Source organism: Neurospora tetraspora, assembly GCF_033439725.1.
Source record: "Neurospora tetraspora strain CBS 560.94 chromosome Unknown B0H65scaffold_2, whole genome shotgun sequence".
NCBI classification, from domain to species: Eukaryota; Fungi; Ascomycota; class Sordariomycetes; order Sordariales; family Sordariaceae; genus Neurospora; species Neurospora tetraspora.
The window spans coordinates 3207673-3221426 of NW_026944384.1; the positions used below are offsets into that span (position 1 = coordinate 3207673).

Consider the following 13754-nt stretch of genomic DNA (forward strand, 5'->3'; position numbering starts at 1 on the left):
AGACGAAGGCGTAGAGAAAATCCCTAAAAGAGCTAACTAAATTTATAATACTAATACTTAGGGAAGTAATAGCGGCCCTAGAAAATCGGGTACGGGTAATACTAATAGTACCAGTATAAATAATAATCCTAATAATAGAGGCCTTAGAGGATCGAGTGTAAATAATATTAATAATATTAATATAAATAGTAGTCCTAGCGTTAATTACCCTAAAGGATTAGGCTCGGGTTTTAATACAAATAACGGTCTTAATAATAAAGGATTTAAAAGCGGACATTTTATTAATATTAATATTTATAGTAGTATTGCCTTAACTAATAGGCTTATCCGTAGTAGAAATAGAAATAATTTTTAATTTATAGAAGGAATTAGTAAAATTATTATAGTAAATATTATCTTCGAAATTTTAAGCGAAATTCTAGGCGGTCTTAAACCACCTCGTAAAATTGTTATCGGTAGGCTAAAGGTATTAAAAAGCGAGAGCGGCCCGGACTTCCATAATAATTTTACTATAGAAATAATAAATTTTTATAGTATTATTTAATTTACAATAATCAACGAATAAAGTAAATTAATCTTCGAAAGTTTATTAATATATATCTTTAATTATTTTTAATTCTTTTAGTTTACGGCGAACGTAAATAATAAGGTCGACGTTATCGTATTTAATATCGAACTTAGCAAAAAAGTCTATCGTAATCTTCTATTTCTATTTAATACTATCGTTAGAATATTTAAAAATTATATTTAAATCCAATTTAATAATAGAAAAGGGCGTACCATCTAAAGATTTAGCGATATATAAGAAATATTTAATTTCGGGCGTAAAATACACGGCTTCATTAATCTAATTTAATTTAATTTTTATACGTTAGGCGTAATAATATTTTATATACTTTAAAAGTGTATTACCCTTAATATTAAATAGTAAGACGTATAAGCGGGATAATACTGACCGGCTGCTACCGGTAGTTATAATTAATATATTAGAGTTGTTCAGGGGGCCGGGGTTATTAAGAATAGGGATTTAGGCCGGATTATAAATAAAATTAATAGTATTAGCTTATTTTAATCGATTGCGGAAATTATTAATAATTCTAATATACTTTTCGCATTATTTTTAAAAAGTAAAGTTAATATTAATTTTAAAGTTGGCGAACGATTATTTTAACGCGGTGATTTCCTTATATAGTTCGTCAATTTTAAACTTATACTAGAGGGTTGTAGTAGCTAAATTACTATTAAATTTAGTAATTTGTTTCTAAGATTCTTCTAAATCTTCTTCCGCTTTCTAAATACGGTTGTAAGCCTCAATAATATCGTTGTAAACCAAATAATTTAGGGCAATAACTATATCTCGGAAGATGGGGATAAATACGAAGGCGAAGGCGTACTCTATAATTATAATCGAAGGAAGGCTGGTAAAAGGATTATTATTAAAATTTGTAAATACCTCTATAAAATTATTGTAAATTACTTAATTTGCGGGGTTAAAGACTTAGAGAGTTCCGACTACAGTAACTACGATAAAATTATTCATAGTAATTGGAACGCCCGATATTAATCGCTAGATTAATTATAATAGCGGTAATTTCTTGAAATTACCGTCTTAGAGATAGGAGGGGAAAAAGGATTAGGTACTTAGTTAGTTAATTAATTCCTAGCTCGAACTTAAGGATATTAGAGTCCAATTTTATATTTATTCCGTTAATAAGGGCCTAAATTTTAAGAGGGTCGCGATACGAAATCTACGATTATTTAAAAGTTCAATTAATTAATTTCTTCCTGAAGCGCGTGTAGTGTAATAGTAAAGTATAACAAATTATTACGGGGCGAAGTATTATTAGAGGTAGGGTAAGATATGCGTTATTGTGCGGAGGAGAGGAAAGGAAGGTATGCGTAGAGGATTGGCTATATAGGCGAGAGCCTTGGTATGCCAGTCCGTATACGCGTATACGTACAGCTGTACGTAACTACTATGCTCTGGGCATAGTATATAAAGCAATTAATATAGTATAAGGATATCACAGGCCAGCCCTGTGATAAATAAGCGGCTTTACAACTATACTATAAGTCTCCTAATATAAATATTCCCAAACTAAATACTCGTACAAATAATTCGATTAAAACTATAAGAAATAATACTATTTATAGCCTATTTTAGAAAGGAAGCCTCCGGGAACTATAAATTAATTTTAATACCTATATTATATGCGTATGTAGACGTTAAAAGGAAGGCCCGTCAATCCTCTCCTATATATATTCTGAAATTATTATATATAATTTAGCCTATCTATCCGTATAAACCCTCGCTCTATTTATCTTACCGCTATCTATATAATAAAGCGTGATAACGAAGAACCCCCTATCCAAATAAAGTATTTTTACAACCCTCCTTCTTCCTTATAAGTATAATAACGAGGCCTTAATATAATCTTAATGTAATTATTAATAATTGATACTTATAGGATAGCTATAAATTATTTCCCCTTATAATAATTATTAAACTACTATATATAATTATAACTTATTACAGCCTAATATCACTATAAATAAAAATTATTGTTAAAATATATTATATATAATTATTGAATATAGTATTTCCAAACCTATTCGCCCTTTTTCTAAATTTATAAAAGAGATTAACTTTTTAATAATTGTCCTCTTCGTAAATTTTATTATTATCCGAATCCCTAATCGGTTCAACGTTAATAATTTGTAACTATATAGCCTTACCCTTACCTTTATTCTTAAAGCATTCCTTTACCTAATATATTTAAGAGTTCTAGCCTATATAGTAGTTCTCCTTCTCCTATTGTTATTATGATTTAAAGGTAATCTTAGAATATAAATTAAGCCTTAAATTACCGCGTTTTATAGCCCTTATCGTTCTTATATCGCTGATTTGTATAAAATCCCCGGCGTCTACGACTTCTCCCCCAAAAAAATAATTATTTTTATTAAAACGGCGCAAATACTCTAAATAATTTAGGAAAATTCTAAAGATATCCCTCTTCTCCTATAAGCGTACCTACCACTCTTTATTCAAATTACCTTCGAAAATAATAATTTTCGTATTATTTAACTACATAGAGGCCCTAATTTAATAGAGAATATTATCGAACCGAAGGATATATTTAATTATAAATTCCCTATTGCCCTAGAAGGTATTGAGGAGTTTCTAACCTATATGCTTATTTACGTTCGGGTCCTTATAGTCGAAGTAGACCTTCTATAAAAAGCGGTTAAGGGAGCGGTTAGAAAGTTACTTCGCAAAGGGGAGAAATTTGATCTTAATAAAGGGTAAAAGGTTAGAATAGAGGTAATAAAATTAGGCCTCCAAATTACCGTTACTAATAGTATAACCGTCGGTATACAATTTAGCTTCGGTACTATAAATCTACGTATTGATTTCTTTAGTAATCCCTATAAATTTATCGAAATAGGGAAAATTAAGTTTTAATTAAGGTAGCGGGGCTATAAACGTCGAAGCGGTAGTTTAAAAAAGCTTAAATTCAACTATTTCGCTAACAAGAGCTTAAATAGCAACGGCGAACTATTGTTAGTATTCGTTAGCGTTCTAAGCCTAAGGAATAGAAACTATAGTCGAAGTAGCGGTAAAGGTCTCTACAAATAAGAAAAAAGGTTGTACAAAGAGTAAAGAAAGTAGCGATTTCTATAAATAAGAGAAAAAGGTTATGTAAACAGTCAAAGGCTCTTTATATAAACGAGTAAGAAGGTCTAGAGGTTTAAAAAAAGGGTTAATAATATATTACGGGTCTACTAGGTTATACACAGTAGTAGGGGTGGAATAGAGCTTAAGATTATTAATAAGGAGGAAAAGGTCTACAGGCCTGAACAGGTCTGCAGAGACACAGCTATATACTAGAATAAACAAGTAGCCTGATTGGGCCAACCAGAGAGCATGCCCAGCCTGCAAGCCTAGCCTGCAGCCGGGCACCATATCTCTGGGCGCCAGCCCGTTACAGTCTATAAGAATTAGTCAGTATTAATTATATAGGAAATATAAACCCTCCAGGTTGAAATGGAGAAACCTATATATATTTAATAATATACTACTTTTTATAATTCCTAGCGGCCAATCCAACGAAAACGCTATCGATAAAGATGATACTACGAAGTTAGAAATGGGTTAAGCTATTATTAAGATACCTATAAGAAATTCATAATAATAATATAAAATATTTTATATTGGGAGTAATATATGAATAGTTTAATATTAAAAGTATAAAAATATTGTATAGACTTATTTATAATCTATTATTAATAGATTTAATAGAGTTATATATTAAATTATTTAAAATAGGGTTAAAGAAATAGGTAAGGGATAGGCAATATTGAAATTTGGAAAATTGGCCGGTAGCGGTCGAAGAGGTAATTTTATATTTAAATCGGAAAATAGTGGAGGGGTATAGATATTCACCGGTAGAAGTAATATTAGGATAGAATTTATATAACCGACTTAATACTGTAAAAAGGATTATAAAAAAAAGAAATAAATAGAGAAAGTATTAAATATATAGAACAGGGATATAGGATTAGAAGATTTATTTAAAGGACAAGTAGAGTAATTAGAAGAGATAAGAAAGGAGAAACGAGGAGAAAAAGTAGTAAAGGTAGAGAAAAGAGAGCTAGAGAAGTTGGAATATAAATATAAAGTCAATATAATAATATAGGAGAAGGTACCGGAATATAAGGATATAAAAGTAAAGGGATTTATAAAAGGAGGGTATAGTAAAAGTACCGATAGAAGGGCGCCGGCGTTTACCTTAAAGTAAACGGGACTTTAAAAAATAATAAAAATAATATTAAAAGTATCGATAAAAATAATTAATCTAATATTACGAAAGAAGTTAAAAAAAGTTATACATAAATAATTTTAAATTATAAAAGGTAGAAAACTAAAATTAAGTTTAGCCCGACCTAAATTAAAGAGTAATAGTAAGATAATTAAAGGAAAACATAAGAGTAGTATAGCTGGAATTAATTAAGGGTAAAGAAGAATAGAAATTAAATGAGAAAATATTATAAGTAGTTGAAGAATAATAAGTAAAACGATTAAATGATTAAATAATAAACGCGAAATTGTTTAGCAATAAGCGATGTTAAATAGAAGATTATAATAAAATATAATAACCCCTTTTAGTAAATAATAACGATAAGTAATTTATTTCCCGCTTTAACCCTATTTTTTTCCCTTTATTTATCTATTTATTCTCTCTCTTAAATTCTAATTCTTATTTATTATTATATTTAATACTATTATTAAGATTCCGTAGGGAGTAGAATAGAAATGGGTATAATTATATAAAGTAATAAAATATTTATAAACGGATAATAATAATATTTTTTTTTCGTTTTCTTCTTTAATACGATATTTCATTTTTTGCGTATTAATTATAATTAACTTACTACGAATTTAAATAGATAAGGTTGAATTAGAATATATATATATATGGACGAAGCAGAATATATATAAAAAGACGAATTTGAATAAATTCGGACGAATTAGAATAAATTAAACATAATAATAGTAAGCTACGATAATCCAGTCAATGAAAACATAGTATATCTGGGTTAAGTAATATATAAACGATTAGGCCGGGAGTATATATAATTTCATAATAATAAAAATATAGTAATTAATAAATTAGGTTTACGTAAAATAATTTTAAAAATCCTTAATCGGGGTCTTATAATTATTAATTAATATTTAATTGGAATAATTATAAATAATAAGAAGAAATTAGAGTTAGCTATACATCGTGAATTATAGAAGTTAATATTAATTTTAATTAATTTGGACTAGCCGTTAATAATTTAAGAAGAAGTACAAATATAAATCGAAGGGGTAAATTTATTATTTAATAGGGCTAATTAAAAGTTATATAGAATTAATATGAATATAGTAATTAATGCTGAATTATTATAAATAAATAAATTGTTGTAGATAACTATTTAATTTTATATTATTTTTATAATATAGAAGAAGAATAAAGTGAAGAAAAAATTAGAAGTATAAAGTAAAGGTTAAATATAGTTACCAGTAGTTAAGTTTAATAATTAAAGGTAAGTTTGGGTACAGAGATCTAATAGAGTATTCGAAAATATTTAACCAATTAATATTAATATAGGTAGTAAGGAGATTAGTATAAGGTTATTAATTAGAAATAAATTACTATATTAATTCTATATAAATAGTAAGGTAATATTACGGTAAAAGATTTATTTAGGAGATATAATTTTAAATATAATTATTGAAGAGGTTAAAATATATATTAATATAAATTGCGTTTAGGTCCGAATAGAGGATTTAATAAAAAGAATATAATGTATTAGTATTAAATATAATAAAATAGTAAAAATTTAGCGCTAATTAATTTTAATTACGTGAGATTACAAAATTTGTAAGGAATACCTTTTTAATTAAATAAATTTAACCTAATTGTAATCGAATAGAATTATAATAATAAAATTATAGACTATTCTAATTAAATTAAGATTTGGGTAGTAGAAGATTACGATTATAAGTATGGTAGTAATTATAATTATAACCGTTTTATACGCCCGGGAGGATATGCGGACCGAGATAATTAAATTAGGCCAAATTATGTAGAATATTTGCGGGTATTTGAATAAGGTAATATAATAAAGGTTTGGGAAATTTTAGGTTGGCGGAGACTAGTTAAGCGTATTTAAAAGGGTAGATTTATAGATATATAAATACGGAATTGTTAAAATTTAGGAGGATAATAGAATATACGGTATTAGTAATATTTGCGATATTTTTATTAGTTTATAGAGATAATATTAATTATAAGTGTGCAGTGCCACTTATAATAGAAGTTGGGGGCTATTAGGAAGGCGCGTCCCGCGTACTAACTAGAGTGGGTATAAAACCTTAGCCTAACAGGTATAACTATAGATAGTTTTCCTTTACTAATACAAGCCACCACTGCTGATCATTGCAACCCTTTTTCTTTGGCGTGCCTGAGCGCCGCAGTATCCATCATTGGTCTCAAAATCCGACCGGCTCCGTCCCGGCTCGGAGATATGCCTTCTTGAGAGTACGTATGAAGCCATTTTGCGTAATCACGTTGAAGTGTTTGGACGGCAGGTTGGCCAAAAAGCCGCGTGAGAAGTTGGGCCAACCAGTCGAGACTGCAGAAGCTAACGTTGCCGTGATCTTATTGCCGCCTAAAAAACCTGTGAAGAAGTTTTGCTTCTTCTTCGCGGTACAGAACATGTAGCAGCTCAACCAGAATCTCTGGTTGTTCCTTTGGGATAAATGCCTTCCGTGGTTTAGGTATTGCTTGCTCAGCTAGTCCCGAGTGCCCGATAGCCAGGGTTTCTCGGTAGTAGCTGAGCTCCGTCGCGAAGTGTTGCCGTATCACCTCCATGAACTCAACACCCTCAAAGCCATGTTCCCTTAGAGTCGAAAGCTGAGCCTCGTCTCGAGCAACAAAATTGGGGAAGTTATCCCCATCTGGCACGAGTATCTGACTCGCTCTATCCCACCAGTAATGCCAGTGTGCAGCGAGGTGACCTAGTTGCCCTCCTAAAGTTATAGATGGTAAGAATCGGAGAAAATTACACCGTCTACACGACGAACAGGAAAACTTCACCGTGGCATCAGCAGCGCTCTTAACCTGTAGCCATCGTTGAAGGGAGCCACGGTAGGCTTCCATTAGCAATTCGAGCTGCGTTGCTGCTTCGTCGTCCTCTTGGCGGATTTCCTCCCTTTCTTCTGCTGTCATGGGCTTTTTGAGCCTGCCTCCGAGAGTATTCAACTTCGCAGCAACAAGTATGCTTCATCCCTAAGCGGCGGAAAAGCTCCAATCGTACGGACTCCTCCACGCAACATTCTCCGTCTTCGCTGTCGAGTTCACAAAGCTGAATCCAGCGGAAGGTATGGTATTCGGCGTGTCGCATGCATAAACATGTTTGATCTCGTATCATGGACTGAATCAAGAGTAGCCGCCCATTTGGCGAACAGAAACAGATAGTGTAATCTCTCGCCATGGCATCAAAGAGCCCGGCAGCATACCTGACAAGTTCCTCCCAGTATCTGAGGGTTCTGTCACCGCCATTGAGTACGAAATGTCGAAGGCCCCGTGCCAGTTCTAGCAGGAGGTTGCTTCCTGGCAAACTATGGCGGAAATCAGGGTTTGACCCCTTTTGGAGAAGCCAGACGCACAAAGTGGTCCACGTGTCGAGGTTATAACCAACCCGGGAAATATTTTCGAGGACACAATGCAGCGGGTTCCGAATATACCCATCGTCGTCATGGATTCCAATCCGCTCGTATTTCGCTATCCGGGGCCATGGAGTCTTTCCCATCGCCTTCAAATTGTTAATTTCCGCAAAATCTTTCTGAAAAAGCTCGTCCAGACCTTGTACCAATTCATGGATCGGAATTTGGTTCATCGGAAAAGTCTGAATGCTCTCCGCGATGTGGAAGTAGATGACGGACAAGGCTTCAGCTTCAACCATACGTACACCGGTGCAATCGTCATTCTCAGAGTTGATGCCCGTAGGGCAAAACACCTGTTGTACACCTGTCGAATGATAGCCTGGTCTGCAGCGGTAGATTACTTGCCGTCGCTGTCTCCAGAGCCAATTCCTCAAGAAATCCCCGATACGGTCCCATCTGAGGAGAAACCGACATACCAACGGCCGATGCACTCCTCCGTTGAATTCAGTAAGTAACAACTCTAGAGAAACTGTGTCGCTCTCCATACCAGCAAGGACAAAAGCACTAGAAACTTCGTCGCTCCATTGGGTGGATAGAACTCGTAGGCCATCATGCCATTTCGCAACAATGGTAAGCTCCACCAAGGTGATCGAAAGGTATCCATAACCTTCTTGACGGAGATTTAGGTGATAGCTGCCCAGGGCTTCCTTCAGTCCCTCAAGGTTCCTGTTTAAGATGATGGATGCCAGGTGTCCCTCAAAAAAATCTGAAGCAAAGGTTGTCAGAGCTAATTGGTCAAACAAGCGCACACATTGTAAATTCGTAAGAGCAAATATATCATGTGAGCTAATAAGGTAAAACTTACATCTCAACAAGGACGGGTTTCTCACTAGTTGCTTTAGGAGATGGTGCCGATGAGGTGCTGTGTATTGCTCTGGACGGGTGTGTGGATTTTGAAAGTTCCATAAGGCCGCTGGCCGGAATATGTGAAGCACTCGTGGAAGTTCCACGTCAGTAAGTTCCTGGGCCAGAAGCGGTATATGCGCTCTGATAATGTCGGTGGGAGTCGTCTCTGCCGCCAGTTCTCCATCTAGTGTCAGTGACCTCGGAGCAGTCGTATCTAACAATGGGAGACTTACAACTTCGATTTCCCACTCAAGGCCGTGTACCGAAGCTCATTGGGAACAAAAATATTTACTCCAAAAAACTTAATACGGCGGGTGGTAAACAAAGTATCGGGCCTCGGTGCGCCCACATCTGGCTCAATGCCAAACCTCTCGGCCAAAAGTACCAAAGTGGTAATCTGGTCAACGACATGTACCACCGCCGAACCGAGCATTGCGATTAACACCGTAATCTCCTATGACAAAGAAGACTTTAGTTCAAGTGCTTTCAGGGGCTTCTCTTGTTTGCTTACGTGTAACAGGTTGTGTCCATACTCATCTCTGTCGTACAGAGATCCCTTACCGTCACCATGAGTCTTGAGAAGGGACTTGTTAAGGCGTCTCAGCTCATCAGAAAGTTTCACAACATCCCAGTCAAACCCGAAAGCGGTACGTACACCCTGCCCTAGTGTGTCCACTTGCCACAGAAGAGAAGTTCTATCGAATATATCGTTTTTCTTAGTCCATCGTGGCCGAGAGATTTGCGAGAACTCGTCAAAGAGCTTGAAAATACGCGATTCCGATCTCTTGACAGTGCACACAAGCCTCAAGGGGAACTCCAAGGCAGATCTAGTCCCATGTTGCGTGCCGCCAAGTGCAAGCTCGACCGTTTTATCGAAGAATGGCAGTAGTTGAACTGATACTTGGTATTGCCAAGAGCGTCGGCCAGTCTGTCTGAAAGGACATGACGCATCGTGATATCCTATGCTCTCGGATGAATATGACCACCGGAAATATCTGGCTGATTTCTTGGCAAGCAAAGTGCAGCGACAGTCTGGCTTCGGCAAGGCCATGCGAGTGGGCGACCGAGTGTTTCATGGCTGTAATGTCATCGCGCAGTTCGCCGAGAACAGCATTATTGGTAGTGACTTCAACCCGAGTGGTGTCTGCTATGCGGCCAACTTCCACCACTTTTGCGTCCATGTCATCAAGCTTAGTGGTGTTTGATATAACAGAGTTACGAACTTCTTCGGATGTTTCTCTAGAGCGCAAAGTGGGTCAGTTACCAGAAATAGCACTTCAAGATAACCGTTACGGAAAAGGCAACAAGCAGGGGGATAGACCTCGCTTAAATTGATGCTCTGAACTCACATTACTCTTGCCTCAAGACCTAGCCCGGCAAGTTAAAGCTGCTTGGTAAGCTCATTATTGTACCGTTGAATTTTTCTCAGGTGTTCTTGTATGATGCGCTCCTTCGCCAGCCCAACCACACTTTTCCAGAGCTTCCTTACACCGGACCTAGGCGTACTCAGTGTGCTGGTCTGAAGGTGGCCATAAAGTGGCTCCAGATCCAAGCGGAGGGCATCCGTAGCTCGGCGAACATCGGCGATGGTATTCCAGAGGCTCGTCAGTTGCTGCTGAGTGAGCAACTTGGCGAGAGCAGACGTCGGGCTCTGTAGCATGTCTTCAAGTTCGACGACTCGTAGTATGGCGTTTTCGGTGTCATTGAGGAGTTCGGTCAGCTTGGCGGGCGTCTCCTTGAGATCTTTCAAGAGTCTGATCCATTGAAGTACCCCCTTGATTCCAAGTCCTGCTAGCTGAAGCAACGCAGCAACGAGGCCAATCCCGGTGATTGGGTCCATCTTGGTTCATTGTTGAACGGGCTCTTGGAGGGTTTGTCTGGGCTTGATTTTGCAACTGCGGAGGACCTGACCAAGAAAACTCGATGTGGTGAAAAGGAAAGTATGAACGAGGGGTCAACGATAAATTAAACCAAGGAGGTTTTGGTTTGCGACGGCCTCTGCTGGGCTCATCGCCATCGTACACCTCCATGATTGCGGACTGGTATCAGACAGAGCCTTACTCTCCCGACTGGCGTGTGGCAGTGCATTGGTAGGGCATGGCGGGAATAATTTCAGTTGGCTGCGCCGTGACTTGAATCGATGCATAGGGTGGTGAACTCAATTGGTCTGTCAAGGGGGGGCGCATACTATCGTCGTATTCTGAATGGTCAAAAGTTGAGGTATTGGGCTTGAGCTTCGTAGCAAGCTGATTTGCCATCTGAGTAGAGACGGGAATTCAAAGATGGAGGTTCAAGCCTTAATGGAAGGCGATTAACAGCAATGGATGAATGTGGTGATTAGTTGGAAAAAGAAACCACTGCAGCGCCAGTTCTGTTTTTGCACAACTTGCACTCCACTGCCATGTTTGGAGATTGGAGATGCCGGCCGCAGAAACATGCAGCGGAAGTCTCATCCATCAAACCGACAGACAGACGCTCCTTCCTCAACACACCGCAAGGAAAGGTTTTCGCTGCACCTTCCATTTCTCACAAGAAATACCTGGCGACTGGGTTGCACCTGAACTAAAACCCAACTAACGACTTCATTTGGTCACGTTACTTATCCGGCGTCAATTTGGTGGCTTCGTTGCGGTGCGGCGGAGATAGGGTGCGATGCGCCCGGAGTTAAGACCCTCCTCTATATTTTATTAATACTTTATTATATTACTTTTTTACTAATGCACGCACGCTCGCAGGACGCAATACGGAGCAAGGAAGTAAGGTACACAGGAAGAACACATGGAGGGACCTACATTAGTTCATTGATGGCCGCAAACACCATCGGACGAAATCTGAAGCACCTGCGCCGGTCGTAAGCTTCCCGCCCGTTGGCCAAGCCCGCTCAAGACTCCGACCTTCAACGTCCGATGCAATGGATGGATGTTTCTGTTGGAATGCAACAGTTAAGGCATGTATCGATCCATATCTCCGGAAGTTAAGGTGGTTCTAGAAACATTTGTCATCACCCGTCGTTAAGATGATGGAGCCTCAAGCCCTCAACCCCAACAGCAAGACGGAGTAGCTCGAGGTAAATGATGGGCCCTCGTCGGACTCGATCCGCATGCGTGAGCTTCTGAGTCCGATATCACCACCATTCGGACAGAACGGAATTAAGACGGCCGCATGGTAAGAACAAAGACGCCATGAAGATGAGGCATTGGGGTATAAGGAGGAGAGGACGGGACGAACAGTAGAGGTCGAGAGCTGTCATTCAGTAACAGCAGAACACATCAGAAACTACCATCATCAAAAGCTCCCTCGTGCACATCAGCATAAACAGTCACCATGACCGCAAAGTACGCCAAAGATCAGTCTGCTGGGTTCACTAACCGCATCGAGCGCATCACCATCGTCGGTGTAAGTCATCACAATCACATCATGTCATCTCTACTTCCCTGTTGACCAACCTATAGGCCGGTGGCACCGTTGGCTCCACCATCGTTGAAGAGCTCCTCGCTACGGGAAGACATACCGTAACCGCCCTCACCCGGCCTGGCAGCACCAACTCCCTGCCCGCCGGCCTCAAGACCATCGCCGTGTCCTACGATAGCAGCGATGGCGAAGCCGCCCTAGTCGACGCTCTCGGGGGCCAGCAAGTCCTCATCATCTGCCTTTCGCCACAGGCCGCTCCCGACACCAACCACAGGCTCGTCGTCGCGGCCGCCAAGGCTGGTGTGCCCTACGTCATGCCTAACGGGTGGGGCTGGCTCTGGCTCGACGATGAGGAGAAGGAGAAACGCATTAAGTCCATGCACGGCGAAGTTGTGTACCAGAACCTGAAGGACGTCGAAGCGCAGGGGGTGTCGAGCTGGATCTGCGTCCGTTGCTCGTTTTGGTACGAGTTCTCGCTTTATAAGAGTGAGCGCAACTACGATTTTACGTTGCCTGACAAGAAGGTGACCTTCTTTGATGACGGCGAGAAGAAGATCTGGACCACTACCACGAGACAGGTGGGAAGGGCCGTCGCGAAGCTGTTCAGCCTGAAGGAGCTGCCTGAGGACGAGAACGATCAGGATCTCACGGTTGCGAGGTGGAAGAACAGACCGCTGGTTGTCGGCAGCTTCAATGTCTCGCAGAGGGATATGCTGGACTCGGTGCACCGTGTCATGGGAACCACGGATGAGGATTGGACTATCACGAAGGAATCTTCTGTGGCGAGGAGGGAGCGGGGATTGAAGCTCATGGCGACTGACCCCAGCCATAGGTTTGTGCTCGCTCTATATGCCTCGATTTTCCTGCCCGATGAGGTCAGCTGGTTTGGCAAAGCGACTTTTGACCAGGAGGAGGTGGATAATCAGTTGTTGGGACTGCCGAAGGAGGATTTGGATGAGGCGACCAAGCGCGCGGTCGACATCGCGGTCAAGATGAGGCAGTGATTGGATCGCGCAAGTTGGCCACACCTGTTAATCAACCGTAAAGGTGTCAGTTAAGCAATTACCCTCTTTAGATACGAGCATTTCCCTTTGGATTTCCCATAGTCGTGTACGCAGCGCACAATCGTAAATGTCCGAACCTTCCGGAATAGCCCATTTTGATCGATGAAAATTGAAATCAATGCCTGTCGTGCCTGTAAAACATTAAGGCATGTCCCGAA

General features: G+C 39.0%; 3 protein-coding genes across 3 annotated transcripts; 1 reads left to right on the forward strand and 2 right to left on the reverse strand.

The window, feature by feature from the left end:
- Nucleotides 1-8943: 8943 nt before the first annotated feature.
- On the reverse strand, nt 8944-10282 carry B0H65DRAFT_109102 (uncharacterized protein). The gene is made up of 4 exons (XM_062820544.1): nt 9633-10282; nt 9355-9575; nt 9081-9287; nt 8944-8981 (listed from the first exon to the last, which is right to left on the reverse strand). Exons 1-3 carry the CDS (start codon nt 10170-10172, stop codon nt 9227-9229), a joined length of 822 nt encoding a protein of 273 aa, XP_062684456.1. The 5' UTR covers nt 10173-10282; the 3' UTR covers nt 8944-8981; nt 9081-9226.
- B0H65DRAFT_109092 (uncharacterized protein) lies at nt 10283-11203 on the reverse strand. Its single transcript, XM_062820543.1, has 2 exons — nt 10471-11203; nt 10283-10360 (listed from the first exon to the last, which is right to left on the reverse strand). The coding sequence occupies exon 1, from the start codon at nt 10959-10961 to the stop codon at nt 10503-10505; it is 459 nt and encodes a 152-aa protein (XP_062684457.1). The 5' UTR covers nt 10962-11203; the 3' UTR covers nt 10283-10360; nt 10471-10502.
- Nucleotides 11204-12100: 897 nt separating this feature from the next.
- B0H65DRAFT_109086 (uncharacterized protein) lies at nt 12101-13624 on the forward strand. Its single transcript, XM_062820542.1, has 2 exons — nt 12101-12517; nt 12574-13624. The coding sequence occupies exons 1-2, from the start codon at nt 12446-12448 to the stop codon at nt 13534-13536; spliced, it is 1035 nt and encodes a 344-aa protein (XP_062684458.1). The 5' UTR covers nt 12101-12445; the 3' UTR covers nt 13537-13624.
- The last annotated feature ends 130 nt before the right edge of the window (nt 13625-13754 follow it).

Bases quoted from the DNA above. Each gene is read 5' to 3' on its own strand.
- B0H65DRAFT_109102 (XM_062820544.1), bottom strand. From the start codon at position 10,172: ATGGCCTTGCCGAAGCCAGACTGTCGCTGCACTTTGCTTGCCAAGAAA. The intron at 9,576-9,632 runs GTAAGCAAACAA...TCTTTGTCATAG, and splicing joins ATGGACACAACCTGTTACAC to GAGATTACGGTGTTAATCGC. The intron at 9,288-9,354 runs GTAAGTCTCCCA...AACTGGCGGCAG, and splicing joins TTGAGTGGGAAATCGAAGTT to AGACGACTCCCACCGACATT.
- B0H65DRAFT_109092 (XM_062820543.1), bottom strand. From the start codon at position 10,961: ATGGACCCAATCACCGGGATTGGCCTCGTTGCTGCGTTGCTTCAGCTA.
- B0H65DRAFT_109086 (XM_062820542.1), top strand. From the start codon at position 12,446: ATGACCGCAAAGTACGCCAAAGATCAGTCTGCTGGGTTCACTAACCGC. The intron at 12,518-12,573 runs GTAAGTCATCAC...ACCAACCTATAG, and splicing joins AGCGCATCACCATCGTCGGT to GCCGGTGGCACCGTTGGCTC.